This window comes from Chiroxiphia lanceolata, chromosome 20, assembly GCF_009829145.1.
Source record: "Chiroxiphia lanceolata isolate bChiLan1 chromosome 20, bChiLan1.pri, whole genome shotgun sequence".
In the NCBI taxonomy this organism is placed as follows: Eukaryota; Metazoa; Chordata; class Aves; order Passeriformes; family Pipridae; genus Chiroxiphia; species Chiroxiphia lanceolata.
In genome coordinates this window covers 2,951,077-2,966,131 of record NC_045656.1, presented here as the reverse complement: position 1 = coordinate 2,966,131, position 15,055 = coordinate 2,951,077, and the positions used below count along the sequence as shown (strand labels likewise).

The 15,055-nt window shown below is 57.0% G+C and overlaps 1 protein-coding gene across 9 annotated transcripts in view; it reads right to left on the bottom strand.

The window, feature by feature from the left end:
* The window catches only part of TSPOAP1 (TSPO associated protein 1), a 62,532-nt gene extending 49,242 nt beyond the window's left edge, over nt 1-13,290 (bottom strand). For all 9 annotated transcript variants that reach the window (XM_032707290.1, XM_032707295.1, XM_032707291.1 and 6 more), the window contains exons 1-2: nt 12,876-13,290; nt 744-854 (exon numbers count right to left, since the gene is read on the bottom strand). In XM_032707290.1, coding sequence (XP_032563181.1) covers nt 744-854; nt 12,876-13,160 — 396 coding nt within the window. In that variant the 5' untranslated portion in view covers nt 13,161-13,290. The remainder of the gene's footprint in view (nt 1-743; nt 855-12,875) is intronic.
* Between the last annotated feature and the right edge of the window lie 1,765 nt (nt 13,291-15,055).

The following is a 15,055-nucleotide window of genomic DNA, read 5'->3' as shown; positions in this document are numbered from 1 at the left end:
AATTTGATGAGAGCTCACACGCTTCGCTAAAACCCAGAGGACTGATAAGGGGTAACCCCGGGGTGCAGGCCACGTGGAATTTATGCTTTTAGTGTAAGAAATTTATCTACAATATGCATTTTGAATGTGGTGATAGAAATCTGAAATGCTGAGCAATCAAATTTGCAGGGGCCCAGGGTGGCTGCATCCCCACACTGCGGGGCTGGGCAAGGGGTGATGCTCTCCAGGGAGGATTCGGGAGGGGAATATCCCCTCTTTGTGCTTCCTGATGGGCCTGGAGAGCCAGGGATGGGGGAACAGGGCAGAACAGGGCAGAAGGCTGCTGTGGCAGCCTGGCTTGGTGTTGGGTGCCGGGGTGCAGCTGCGGAGGATCGGGGTGCTGAGCTCCCGTGGGAGCAGGGGGCAGTGCTGCACTGTCACGCCGAGACCAGGCCGAGTGAATCAGTGTTTCTGCTTTTCATAGAATCAAATATAGTTAAAGAGGAAATAAAGGCTACTTCCCCTCCCCTGCCTGGCTCTGCTCTGCAGCTCGAGGAAGGGGTCCAGCTCAAGCTGATGGGTGCAGTGTGATGGCACCCAGAGCACCCAGAGCCCCTGTCCCCTCTGGCCCTGCCCAGATGATCCCGTGTGTGGCATCTCTTGGAATTGGCAGCAGACAGCAGCTCGCCCTGGCCAGGACTCCCTCCCTGTGGAGCATCCCGTGCCAGCACCCAGCCAGGGTGCAGGATGTGCCCTCTGCTCACCAGCAGGCTGTTCTCCTCGGCCAGGCTGGAGCAGCGGTGCCGCAGGTCCTCCAGGGCACTCAGGAGCTTCGTGTTCTGGCTCACGAGGAAGCCGTAGTCAGCCCCGCTCTGCAAAACAGCACAGGAGAGGCACAGCAGGGCTTCACCTGCCCAGGAAGGGGTCCTGCAGGTCCTCAGAGCTTCACCTGCCCAGGAAAGGGGTCCTGCAGCACCTCACAGCTTCACCTGCCCAAGGCACAGACCACAGGTCCTGCAGGTCTGCAGGGCTTCACCTGCCTGAGGCACAGACTACAGGTCCTATTGAACTTTAGAGCTTCACCTGCCAAGAGCAGGGGCAGAAGGGTCCCAGCCTCATGCCCAGCCCTGCCTGGCTGCGTGGAGGGCTGGCAGGGTCGGGGTGCAGGCAGCAAAGGGGCACGGTGGGATTTGGGGGCTGACTGCAGGAGATGAGGAGCTACATGTCCTCTGGGGGACAACTGGCCTTTGGGGCCAGGCTTCATCCCCTGTGGGTGACATTTGCCATCTCCATGCATTCAACTTCCACCCAGGGAAAAAGCCCAGACCCTCCTGGAATCCTCAGCCATGGCACCATCCAAACTGGCTCAGTGAAACCCTGGCAGGAGCCGGGGGGGCAGAGCACAGCCCCTGACACTCCAACACGTGGCTGCTCCCCACGGCTCAGGGACCCCGTGGCCTCCAGCACCACGTGGGTTTTGGAGGTGACCAGACCTCCTCACCCACTTCCCCATCCCAACTCTCCTGCTGGAGCCCACCCAGGAGCCAGCCCCAGCTCTGCCCTCTCCGTGTCAGCTCCGGAAGAAGGCGACACGATGGATTTTTTTTTGCAAAACACCAACTTCGTTTTGTCACATCAAAAGCAGCAGCAGCAGCAGCTCTGCTGGGAGCTGTATATATAGTTCTGTGGTTACTGCTTCCTGCCCAGAGCAGCTCAGCACGGGCTCCCAGGCAGGATTTCTGTGCGTTAGCAAAGCTCGGAGCAGAGCTGTTGCCTCACAGCTGCCATATGGCAGCAGCACCCCGTGTGTGTCTCGGCAAGATCCAGCCAGATGTTTTCCCAGCAGCCAGGCAGGTCTTGCAGGACCTGCTCCCAGTGCCCAACAAGACTCTGCTGAAGGGCCATGACCTCCCCAGTGCACAGAGGCTGTGAGGGAAACATCTAAAAAAAATGTCGCCCAAGCTTTCTGGGGAGCAAGGACTCAGACAGGGACCCAGCTCTAGGACATCTGAGGCTGGGTAAAATTCATGATGCTCTTGGACAATGCTATATTTTGGTTTCTCAATCATGTCCATTGGATAAACATAGCAGGAGACCAGTTCCACAAAGTCCACCCCCAATCCCTCGGCCCGTGGCTCTCCCAACCTCCCACACCCATATGGAAATGCCTTGGCAAAGCAGGGAGGGAAAAGACAACTGAAGGAGGCTGAAAACAAAAACAAACCCTCAGAAGATGACACCCAGCCCTCCCCATCAGCTTCAGGTGGTGGCCCCAGTTCCCACCAACCCCCTGAGACACCAGGATGTGACGTGCCATGAGCAGAGTGGTTTGTAGGCAGAGGCTGTTGGCACAGTGGTTTGTAGGTGTCCACGCTGCAGAAATCCCAGGGTTTGAGAAAGCTGGAGTGAAATGTCCCTTGGAGAGAGACTGTACTCCTCTACACATGTGGGATTTTTCTCCCCTGGGCGCAGAGGTGCCATTACTGCCACCATTCCTGGGGACATCACACCTCCAACAAGTCGGGGCTGTTCTCAGGGGTTTCAGGGTAGGCCCAGGAACCAAGGAGCTTCCCAAACCTCAACATCCTGGCAATGCCAAGAAGCTTCCCTGGGAGCCCTGTGCACAGCTCTGTGCCCAGCACCAGATCCTGCAGCATCAATCCCATCCCTGCAGCTTTACAGGGACAGTGAGGTGTCCCAGGGAGCAATTCCCCCATCACCAGCTCCAGGAACATCAAAGCCCTTTTTCAGGCTGGGAATCCATGCAGGGGACACTGCTGGTGCTAAAGGGGGGACAGAACAGGGTGGGTGCACGGGGAGGGGGGTCCCAGCAGCACCTCCTGTGCCGTGCGTGGCAGCGCCTTGGGCTCGTTCCCTGCTGCCATCCCCAGAGCCAAACAGGCAGCCCCTGGGAAGAAGTCAAAGGGCATTATTTCCACCTCCTTGCCCCTGCCAAGAGGCCTCAGAATTCTTGTCTGTGGTTGCTTGCACTGAGCCAGTGTGAGCACACTGAGCCAGCGGCCTCTGTGCCTGGGATGGGAGCTGGAGAGCTTTCCTGGAGGAGCTGATGTGCTCCTGCCTCTCCCCACCAGGCAGCCAGGATCTCTGACATCAGCAGCACAGAGCTTCTGCAGAGGACAGTCAGCATTTCCAGCATGGCAGGGGGGTCTTTTGGGGACCTACATCCAAATTTCTGCATTTAAACCCCCATTTCTGTAGCCATAAAACATCTTCATCTGGGCAGGACCCAAAGGCTCACAAGTTCTCGCCCCCACCCTGCCAGGCTGTCCCCAGGTCAGCCCAGGTTTCGTGTCACGACTCCAGAGCCCATGACATGGCAAAGGCTGGGATGTGCTTTCCCATTCCCCAGGCAGCAGGGGAGTGTGGCTGTGTGCTCCAGGCTGGGGCCAGGCACTCGGCCAAGCCTCCCCCTGCCAGCACGTCCCTCTGTGGCCACAGATCCTTGGGGCTCTGCCCAGAGAGGCACGAGGGGCATCTGCAGCGAGAAGACGTGGAGGCAGGAGCTGCTTTCTGTGCCAGGGTGTCTGTCCCACACGGGGACCTCAGCGCCCGGGAAAGCTCTGCCAAACCTCCCCCTGGGCTCTGAGCCGGTGCTGGTGCGTCAGCTGAGCCCTCCTCCCAGAGCCTGCAACCGAGGGGCTGTCTAGACGTCATCCCACGCTCATTAAACATTCATTTCCTATAATGAAATGGCTTTTAATTTCCGAACTGCTCCGCTGTTCCTCAAGGATCCCGCTCCGCACGGCGCAGCCGCGCTCGGGGCTCCCGCGGCGCCTTTCCCGGGGAGCTGGAGGAGATGGTTAGGGAGGAGAGGCAAGAGGCTCCCCCCAGGGTGACTCAGCCCGATGAAGTGTTCAAGTGTCAGCAGGAGCCGAAATCCAAGCACATCCCTCGGTCAGGGGGGTTTCAGTGAGCAGAGGCCGAGCTGACACCACGGGGAGGGTCTCCAGGCAGCCACATCCCCCAGGTCAGGAATATTCTCAGCCACTAAAAAAATGAACCTGAGTGACGTGTTCTTTGGCCACGGGGAAAGTTTCTGCAGGAGCAGAGCAGCAGGGATGCTGAGGGAGGAGAGCAGCAGGCACATGGCTTTGAAGCCTCTGTTACACGGGAATTGGCAACATCTGTCGCCTCCTTTGGCAGGTAGAGCCCAAAATACAGTTTCTCCAGGATGCATGAGAACAGCAAACAAAGAGAAGCCCTCAGCATGTCAGCTGCGAGAGAACTGCTGCTTTTTCACCTGAAAGCTTCAAAAAGCAACGCAGAGCTGCAGCAGCTTTGGCAGGGAGAGGTGCCCAGCCAGGCTGCTAAATGGGTCACGCAGGCAAAATCCCTCTGGAGCAGCCAGAATCCAGCACAGTCCTGAAAGTCCTGCGGAAAACTTGCAGGAGGCCGTTGGGGGACAGTAAATCACATGTGGCGAGGACGACGGGAGCTGCCTGAACCCGGCTCTGCAATGCGGCTTGGGCACAGCCTGGCACAGCCCAGCCCCAGGGGCTTCCCCCTGCCAGCCCTGGGGAACTGCCAAAGCCTAAAGCCAGCCTTGCTTTAAAATCCCTGTGGAGAGCCAGACAGGGAGGGTGGCCCCGTGAGCGGGAGGTCTCAGGTGGCCTTTGGAAACAGGCGGGCTCGTGGCTGAATTTTAAACCATGCCCAATTTGAAGGTGTGTAAACCACACACAATTTGAAGGGGAATAACCCACACACAGTTTGAAGAGGAATAAACCACACACAACTTGAAGAGGAATAAACCACACATAATTTCAGGATGTCCCTGCAGTGACTTCCCCATCTGCAGCCCAGCCGGGTCCAGCTGCTGGGTCTGCTTTGCAAAAGCCATCTCTGAACACCAACCCCCACTCTGCAGACACCTTCCCGGGTGAAGTTATCCCGACTCTCCTGCTATCCTGGCTGTATTAAATCCCCCACGTCTCCTTCATTTGAAATCATTGTCACCAAGCCTCCACCACGTTAAAGCCCTTTAGCAGCTCGTTCCACCTGACTCTGGTAATTAGCTCCCTTAACTTCTCAATCCTCCCCGCTTGGAAATGAAAGGCTGTCATTGTCAATCCATTTGCTCCTCTTCCAGCCCGTTTCAAGGGAATCGGCCACCTCACAGAACAAAGTTATTTTCCATAGGCTGCTCCTCTGCAGTGCCCTCACTGCCTGGCAAAAGCAAGACAAAAATAGCATCACCTCCTGTTCGGTCAGTGAGCAGAGCCAACCCCGCCGCCGGCACAGCGAGGGGCAGGACCATCCCTGCTGAGGGAAAAGGGACAGTGCTGTCAGAGGTATGGGAGAAGGAAGAGCCATGCCTGGGATGAGGCCGTGGTTATCCTGCCGCTCCCCTGCCTTGCAGCCTGTGTCCCACTGTGCTTGTTCTCCTCCCTCCCTGAACTTTGCGCCAGTTCCCGGTTTCAGACACAAACATCTCCCTTCTGCCGTTGGCTTCAGGGCACTTCCCCACAGCCCCGCGTGTTGCCAGCTCCCCTTTCCATCAGTCAGCACTTTTTCCTGCTGCCCATCCCTCTCCCAGCCTACTACTCGCCCTTATTTCCGTGATTTCCTCATTTATCTGATTTTTATCACCCCGTGTCACAAATTCACGGAAGAAAAAATCCATCCAAGGCTATTAACTTCAAAAATCCTGCCTCTGGCGTGGGGAGTGCTGGAGCCATGAATTGGAAGATATTGAGGGGAATATTCAGGGGAACAGTCACTGTATATTTGCTGTTCTTTACATTCCCCCAGGCTTTCTCTCCTGCACACCCTCTGACCACTGCCAGCTCTTCATATGCTCCTCACAGGGCCTTTAAAATGAGATGCAGCTAAAATTGGAGTCTCACAAATTCAGGTCCTCTCTCTCTTTAAACCCTCTGTGGAAGCACCATTATGAATCCCAGGAAAACAAACCCAGCTATTCCAGGAGAAGGAAAATCCGCTCAGTGCCCTGATGGCCCTGGCTCGCTGTCCTTTGATGAGCTCAGCTTCTCCAGCCTCCCCAACCAGGGAGAAATTAATGTTCCTGCAAAACTGAGGCAGGGAGGAATGTGAGTGGAAAATAAGCTCTCCAGGCAGAGGATCAGCTCTCCAAAATCCAAGGCTGCAGCCGGGTCCAGGATGCAATGCAGCACAATTCCTCACCTTTACCAGCAAATCCAAGAGACAGGAGGATTTGCAAGGAGATGAGAGAAAATGACACTGAAATTCCTCCCAGCTGCTGGGAAGGTGGCTCTGAACCGCTCCTGAGGTGCTGCACACGTGATTCTTCATCCCTCACAGCTAGAGAGAAATCAGGGCAGGCAGTTGTGAGGAATGGAGGGCTTGGAGAAACCCAGGGATGGAGCCAGTGGGAAAAGGTGCTGCTCAGAGTGCAGGTGCCCATCTGGCTGAACACTCCTGGTCTCCTCAGTGCTCAGTTTGCTCCTGGCCCTGCTCTCCTGTGTGCTACAGAGACCTGGAACTGCTCCCAGCTGGACACTGCCTGTCTGGAGCAGAGGCCTGACAAGGTGTGTGTGGCCCCAGCCAGGCTTTGCCCAGCTGTGACCCAACTCTCTCCGTGTCAAACACAAATTGTTTTGCAATCCCAGGATGTGTGAGGCCACAAACTGCAGCTGATCCATCAGATAACCTGCAGCAGGGGGTTGTGCAACACTCCTCAAGTACAACATCACCCTCCTGCCCTTGGGTCACTGTGTGACCTCTGGGCACCCCCGTGTCCCCTGCAGGGCCTTTCCCACCTGCACACCTTGTGAGAAAGGTTTTGCAGGGCAAAAAGCAGGTACGAAGCCTGTTCTACCAACCACCCTTTTAACATCAGTGTGCAAGTGTCTCTTGTCTCTTATCAGCTTCCAGAAAGATTAGGCCAAGCTCTGGTAAAGCAGGACTGTGCTCCATCCCCACCACACTCAGGGGACAGTGATGGTGTTGGTGTTCCACTGCCCAGCCTGGGAATGTGTGAAAGCCAGGCTGTGCCCCATAAAACCTGCCTTGGTTGTAAAACTTAGAAGCCAAGACAGCTAAGCTGTCTTTTTTTTCCCCCTAACTGCAGAATATTCTGGGTGCTGCTGAGCGAATCATTGAATCTGCAGAGAAGCAGCTCATGCATTGGTATTTCCACTAAGAAAAAAAAACAACAAAAAAAGCAAAATGTAGAAGATGTGGGAAGAAAATGTGTGAACAACTTCAGTGCAAACACAGAAAGACTTTGCAACCTCTGCTGCTTGTGTACTCATGCACATTGCCAATCATTTGAGCTAAAACATGGGCATTGGCATCCTATAAATATTTTGGGGTTTTTTTTGTTGCTTAGCTCTGAGCAAAGGTCAGTCTGCAGCTCCCAGCACTGCAGGCTCAGGCCCAGACCACCCCAAGGTCTTTATGAAGCATCTGGACTTGTTTTGGATGCCACGTGTCAGATAATTCTATTTTGTGAGCATGCAAAAAAAAAAAAAAAAACAACCAAAAAACCCAAAAACCCTGGGGAAGAATGATAAAATTGAGTGCTTTCCAGGTTTGGTATTTGATGGCTGGAGTGGGGGGTGATTGTTCTCTGATATCTCGTCTTTCTTGTAACAGAAAATCTAATCCAAAGAAACACTCCCAAGGAAGGCGTGAGACTTCTGGCTTCACCCTGGGAAGCCACGGAGCTGCAGCTCAGTAAATCCCCTGCCCATACAGAAGTGCCTCAGCCCTTTAACAGGATCACAGCTTGGAAAGTCACTCCCCACCAGCAGCAATATCCATGGTCACAGGTCTCCTTTCTTTGAGTGGAAAGACTGGATTCCCCACCACGTTCAGCTCTGGAGAGGCAAATGTACTCTTCCACCTTGGAGGGTACAGCAGGGAGCTGCAGGGGCAGATTTGGTGTGCACAGCAATTTTCCCCCCCAGAAATCTGCTCTGCAGTTCTCCCCCACCTCTTCCTGTTTTCCAAATCACTTGAAGTTTCCCAGGGGCCCAAGAGTACCTTTTCTTTTGGGTAGCATTGGCTTAAAACCTGCTCTAGTTCCCAGGCTTTGGCATGATTAGTTATTAGGAAGGAATTCTTCCCTGCGAGGGTGGGGAGGCCCTGGCACAGGTTGCCCAGAGAAGCTGTGGCTGTCCCATCCCTGGAAGTGTCCAAGGCCAGGTTGGACAGGGCTTGGAGCAACCTGGGCTAGTGGAAGGTGTCCCTGTCCATGGCAGGGAGTGGAACGAGATGAGCTTTAAGGTCCCTTCCAACCCAAACCATTCCAGGAGTCTGTGTCAGAATCAGTTCCTTGCCCCTCTTGGTAAAGCAAGAACTCACTTGAGATATTTGTAGGATTTTGTGCTGGACTGAGAAGCCCCAAATCTCCAACAGCTTTAACAAGAGATAAAGGGGAAAATCATCCCCTTGCACCCCCTCACAGAGCCAGAGGTGCTGCTCAGTGATCCATAAGGAAACGTGAGTGGCAGGAGCAGCAGCAGACAAACCAACTGATGCTCCAAAGGGTGTTTTCCCAGAACTCTGAGCAGATGGCTGGGATGCAGAAGGCCTGCACTCACAGCAGGAGGAGGGCAACAAGGCTGCAGCACTGCACGTGCCATTTCACTTCACGTTACTCCAGCAGGAAGGAACGTTACAGCCAGAGGACCCCAGGGAGCCAAGACATCGGTGAGTCCCCTCAAAATATCCAGAGGGTGAAATGAGAAGGATTCTGGGGTGAAGGATCACAGTGTGGTGATGAACAACACCAGCATGGTGGGACAGCCCTGTCCCAAATCCAGCAGCCCAGAGGAGCCAAGGACACGGTGAGGAGGGAAAGGCTGATGTCCCTGATCCTCCACATCCCTGGCCAAGCCATTTGGACGTGTCTTTGCACAGAGAGCGTGAGCTTAATTAGTAAAAGAGCCAAAATGAGCATTACCTTCCCCTTCACAGCCTCACTTTGCCTTGTTTTCCATTCACTCCTGGCTCTTCCTGGCAGACAGACACCTGAGGGTGGCTGTGCATCCACAGTCCTACAGCAAACAGCACTAAGGCATTTGCATGAGGCTGAGCACTGCCAAGTCAAGAAAAATTAATTTACTCAGGTTTTTAGCAAGATAGAACACAATCTTCTAATTGGGATTGCAGGAAATGGTCTGTACAGCAAGAACTGGCTCAGTTGCCTGAGATCTTCTTGTCCCACTGGCATCTTTTATTCTGCTGATCTACCCTTCCTGGCCAAGGGTGCAGCTCTACACACCCTCAGACATTAAATTAACAGTTTTCCAGCTTTGCCAGTGGAAAATTTGAAGCTCTTGAAAGGCCACAAATTCCTGCAAAAGACACTGAGCTTATCATTAAATGCAGCTTGGCCTGAGTGCTTGACATGGAGGATCTTTACCAGCATTTTATAATTCTTCCCGTGTCTGTGCTTTGTGTTATTAAGCCCCACTGGGACCAACAGGTTTTTTTGTGGATATTTAAATTCCTACCCACTGGAGGGCTCCTTGGTTTAAGCATTTTCAGTCGGGTTTTACGGATTTATAGAATATTCACGGCTCCACATGACCTCAAGGGAAGCTGAGGCTTGGCTTTTAAGAAATGCAAATCCAGAGCAACCTCTGGAGATTGAGAAGGAGCCACAAGAGCCAACTCAGAGCACCCAAAGTGTGCCCCTTGCTCGTGTGGTTCCTGGGATGGGAACAGGGATGTGGTCAGCAGCTGAGCTCATCCCTTCCATGAGTGGGGCTGGAAAGGCTGTGGAGATGAGTAATCCTGGAAGGGAAGATGCAGGGAATATGCAGAAAGTGAATGACCTTGCTGCTCTCCCCTCCTCCAATGAGCCAGGAGGGAATGCAACATTCCTTCAGCGACCCACTCTCAGACCACCCCCAGTTTTCCAGGGCCAGGGCAAATCCCACTGGAGCAGCATCCCATAGGAGATGCAGGCAGCTGAGCTCTTGTGGGAAGTGCTCTAAAATCCATCTGACAGCATTCTGGGAACTTTCCAATTTCCAGCCAGACTGTATCTGTGCCACTGTAACCCCGTTCTTCCTACACACACAACGTTTTTCTCCTTCTCTGTTATTCATTATTTGGATTGGGATCCTACCCCTGCAGTGCCTGGAGATTCTCAGCAGGAAAGTCATTTCTTATCTTCTGTGTCCACACAGAAATTTTGGAGAGCAGGACCAGAGCGACAGGACAAGGATACACTTGTGACAGTCCCCAGAAGGCTTCCAGTGGTGCCGTGGTGGGATACACTGCTCTGCTGAGGAGCTGGGAAACCCTGCCCTGCCTTAGAGGATGCAGGGGCATGTGGAAAATGGATGGGAAGATGTGGGCACAAGCCTCAACAAGGAAAACTCCCAGCAGACCTGTGCAGAACATTCCTCTCCATGGGAATGCTGCAACCTTGGGACAGGGTAAGAGAGGTGGTGCAATCCCAGCCCTTGGAGATACTCAACACTTGCCTGGTCAGGATATGATCAACCTCTTCCAGCTCTGGAGCCTGCTGGGAGCAGGGGCTGGATGGGAGGCTCCAGGAGTGTCCCCAACCCACCTCTCTAACTCCAGAGTTCCCTTCCCACCTCCCAAAGGGAAGAAGAGCAAGAGCTCTCCACCCTCTGCACTCAGGAGGGACCCAGGCAAGAAAACCAAGATTAACTTGACCTCCAGACAGCCTTAATGTCTATCCATGGTCTGCCCCTGAGGGAATGGCAGAGCAGCAGTGGCAGAGGCCGGGACACACGGCAGGAGCTCCATCATAAAATCAACATCTTTAATGAGCTCTGTCAGCCATGAGCCCTCAGGAGGCTCTTCCCCACACCAGGAGATTTCTCCCTGGAGGCAGCTGTCCTGTTCACAGAGTGCAGCTCTGACATCCCAAGGACAAACACCCTAAAGGAAGCTCAGCTCCAGCAGCAGGACACACAGTGCATGTCCCCACCTGGCCAGGGGGAGCTGTGCTTTGAAGGGGAGCTGTGTGAGCCCCCCCTCTCCCAGCTGTGTGAGCCCCTCGTTCCCTAGGAAGTGGATTTGAGGATGTGGCTCCACAGCCCAGCAGCACCAGCCCTTGCTCTGCTATGGCTGGAAGCCTTTCCCACCCCTAAAGCCACTGGGCTCCAGGAAGAACTGCTGGATTGATTTATTTTTTTCCAAGAAAAGACAAGGTAACCTTTCTGGGGATCACATCAGTGTTAAGGATGGTACTGCCACGGTACCACCAGCACCACCACGGTGCCACTGTGGCACTGCCACGACACAGCAGAGTGACACCAGGTCCAGCAGCACTACCCCAGCACCACCAGTGCCACCATGGACTATGATGGCACTACCACGGTGCTGCCACAACCCCACGGGAGCGGGAAGGGAAATTGGAGTCACCCACCCAGCCAGGAGCCTCCAGGATCACGGGAAACACTCAAAGCAGCCCAAGGACCAAGCCCAAACTGGATGGCAGGTGCTCAGCAGTCACCACCACAGACACCAAGCAGGGTCCTCACCCCCTCCTCCACCACCCCTGGATGCACAGCTGGATCATGGGGGACTCACTGCAGGGATCATCTAGAGCTGGTGCACAGCCCCCTCCCCAAAGGTGCTGTTCAGCTGCTGGAGCACCCACAAACACCCCTCTGAACCAGCCACCTGCCCCTCTGCCACTCCCAGCCTTCCCACCCAGGCTCCCACCAGGACACAGCACCTATTCTGACTCTCCTGAAGGAGTGTCCTAGGCTGGGTTGGACAGGGCTTGGAGCAACCTGGTCTAGTGGAAGTTGTCCCTGCCCATGGCAGGGAGTGGAAGCAGATGATCTTGAAGGTCCCTTCCAACCCAAACCATTCTGGGATTCCCTGAAGACAGTAAGTCTGGCACAACCAATTGGACTCCCGGGATACAAAAGAGGGGAGGGAGCAGAAATCCTTCCCATTCTGCAGCCCCATTTTTTGGCTGGGCTGCTCCTGGCACAGCCAGGGCTGGGGTCAGAGGCAGCCCAAGGGTGCCAGGTTCAATGTGGCCTTTCCCTAAGCATCACAATAAACAGCCCTTCAAAACAGACCCATAGGAAACTGTGCTGGACTGAAATCCTGTTGTCCCTTGATGTGTTTCCAGCGGCGCCCTTTCTCCCGCAGGCAGCTCCAGCTGGGCTCAGCTGCACAGCACAGCCTGCTCAAAACCCTCCTGCTAAACCCCAGCCAGCTCTGCTCAGCCCTTCTCCCTCCTGAAGGCCAAAAGCTGATTTCTCTCCTGTTTAAGAGCACTCCCAGATCCCAGGGGACCCCAGGAAGATGGCTGCTCTTCCCCACGGGAAAGAAGGGCAAGCTGTCCTGAGCAGGGTGAGCTGGTGAACTTTTGTGACCTGGATGGAGGAGGTGAGACCCTGAGGAGCTGTTTGGGCTGTCTTTAGGGAGATGCTGCAAGGGGCTGACCCTGCACTGCCCCGAGGTGCCCAAGGCTGTCTTCAGGGACAGGTTCCCCCGCAGTGCAGGTGCCCGAAGCCCTCCGGGGCTCCCCGGAGTGGAGAGGGGATACTTTGGAAGGGGGTGACAGTGAGTAAATCATGTCCCTGCCACGACCTGCAGAGCCCTTGACGCTGCCGGAGCGAGGAGATGCCGCAGGGACGGCTCAGCCTGGGCTGGTGCAGCGGCTGTGTCTGCTCCGGGTGGGCTCAGCGAGACCCCGCACCAGCTCCAGCGCCTTCCAGGCAGCTGGAAATCCCTGTGGAAGGGCAGCGGAGGCAGCAGCTCTTTCTCTCCTGGGGTGCGTGGCAGTGGCTGTGGCAGCTCCCAGCCCACGGGGAAGGTTTTGGGGGTGGCTCAGCCGCAGCCCAGCGCACCCATTGCCCGTGCCCGTCTCGTACCCCGCGGTGCCTCGACGCCTCTCGCCCCAAAATGAGCCAACGCACCGCCACCCCCGCCTTACCTGGGGGGGGTCTGTCCGTCCGCTCCATCGCTCGCAGCGGCCTGACGAGCTCCGGTGCGGAGTGAACCCGCTGCGGGTCCGGCGGGGGAACGCGGGGGGTCCCGGGGGACTCCTCCTGGGGCTGGGGCGCTCCGTCCCGCTCCGATCCCGTGGGAAGCCGGCAGCCGACCGTGTCCGTGTCACCCCCCGCGCCGTCACGCGTGTCCAGGTCCGGGCAGGCGGGGGCGGCGGGGGCGGCATCGCCCGCGGCGGGGGCAGCGCTGGGCACCCCCCGCTCCGGCTCCTGCATGGCTGGGGCAGCGCTGGGCTCACTCCGCTCCGGGCAGGGCTCCGCGGGGCTCCGGGAGCCGGCACGGGAGAGCCGAGGGCATCAGAGCGGCGGCGCTGGGAGCAGCCCGGGCCGCGCTCCCCCGCGCCGGGGCCGGGGCCGGCGGCAGCAGCAGCAGCATCCCCGCACCGGGGCTGGCTCGGTCCCGCACCGGGAATGGCTCGGTCCCGCACCGGGAATGGCTCGGTCCCCGCAGCCCCGTGCGGTCGCTGCTCCCGCCGCCCTCAGCCCACCGCCGCCCCCGGCCCCATGACGTGGCGGAGGGGCCGGGGGAGCTGGCAGCCCCTCAGCCCGGGCAGCCCCCGCCGCAGCCGCTGCCGAGTCATCAATACGGAGCCGGGCCGGGCCCCGGGGGGGCCGCGCCGCGCCCCGGGCCGCCAATGGCGGCGGCTGCGCCGGTTTCCACGGCAACGCTGCGGGAGCGGGGTCTGGTGCCTATTGATGAGGCGGCGGCAGAGGGGGGGCGGACGGGCCGATCCCGCATCCCCCCGCACCGCAGCATCACCCCCCGCACCCCGCCGGCATCGGGGTTTGGTACAGCACCGGCCCCAGCCCCTGCTCGGCTCTGCCCCGGGGATGCTCATCTCTGCCCCAGGATGTCTCTGCTTCAGGGATACCCGGCTCTGCCCCCGGGATGCCTGACTTTGTCCCGCGGATGCTCAGCTCTGCCCCAGGATGCCCATCTCTGCCCCAGCAATGCCCAGCTGTGCCCCAGGATGCCCAGCTGTGCCCCAGGACTCCTGGCTCTGTCCCGGAGATACCTGTCTCTGCCCCAGGGATGCCCAACTCTGTCTCATGGATGCCCAGCTCTGCCCCAGGGACACCCAACTCTGCCCCAGCAATGCCCGGCTCCGCCCTGGTCATACCCATCTCTGCCTCATGGATGCCCAGCTCTGCCCCAGGGATACCTGGGTCTGCCCCAGGATTCCTGGGTCTGCCCTGGTCATACCCAGCTCTGCCCCGGGGATGCCCAGTTCTGCCCTGGGGATGTTCACACACCTTCCCTCTGTGTGAGCTGAACCTCAGCCCCTCACTGACACACTGTGCTGGAAACAACCCTCTGCTGAAAGCTGCTGGACCCTGCCTGCAGCATGAGCAGGACAAGAGGCAGAGGGTGGTGTGGGCAGGGAGGGAGGGCTGGGGGGCTGATCTGATCCAGGGAGACAGGAGTTAGCAGCATAACGCTCCAGCAAAGCGGGCACTGCCATCTCTGAGCACACAGAGCGGGCTGACGTGCACTGTCTCTGCCTCCTGCCTGCCTGGCTGTGTCTTTGATGAAGATCACATCATCCATCAGACTGGTCAGCGTTCGTGTTGCTCAGGGGAAAGCCAATGGGCCACCCTGGGGGACATCTGTCTGTCCCCTGCTCCTCAGCCCTGTTCAAAGCTTGACCCACTGCAGAGCAAGGCTTGCTGATCCCAAGCCTAAGAGGGTTTGATGATCCCTGAACCCCTGAGTAACTGGGGACAGGTCCTGCCTCCCCACGTCCTTGTGTGTGGCAACAGCTCCCAGTCCTACTGCTGGTGTCCCTCTCCTGCAGGGTGAGGGTGACATTTGGCATCTCACATGTGCTGCTCCCTCCATGGACGTGGAGCCACCAGGAGAACCTGCCTGGGGCCACTTGACCCAGGGGAGGTACCCTGGGGGGGTCTTTGATGCCTCTTTCAGACATCTCTTTGCATGCACCTCCTTTGAGCAGCTTCATCAGCACATCCAGATGTGTCCTGTGCAGATGTGTCACCTCTTGAACTGGATGCCATGAGCCAAGTGTCACCTCTGCCTGAGCCCAGGCAGCACAGGCAAACCACCACCCAGATATTCAATTCTCTTCTGGCTGTGAAGGGTGTAGATGACC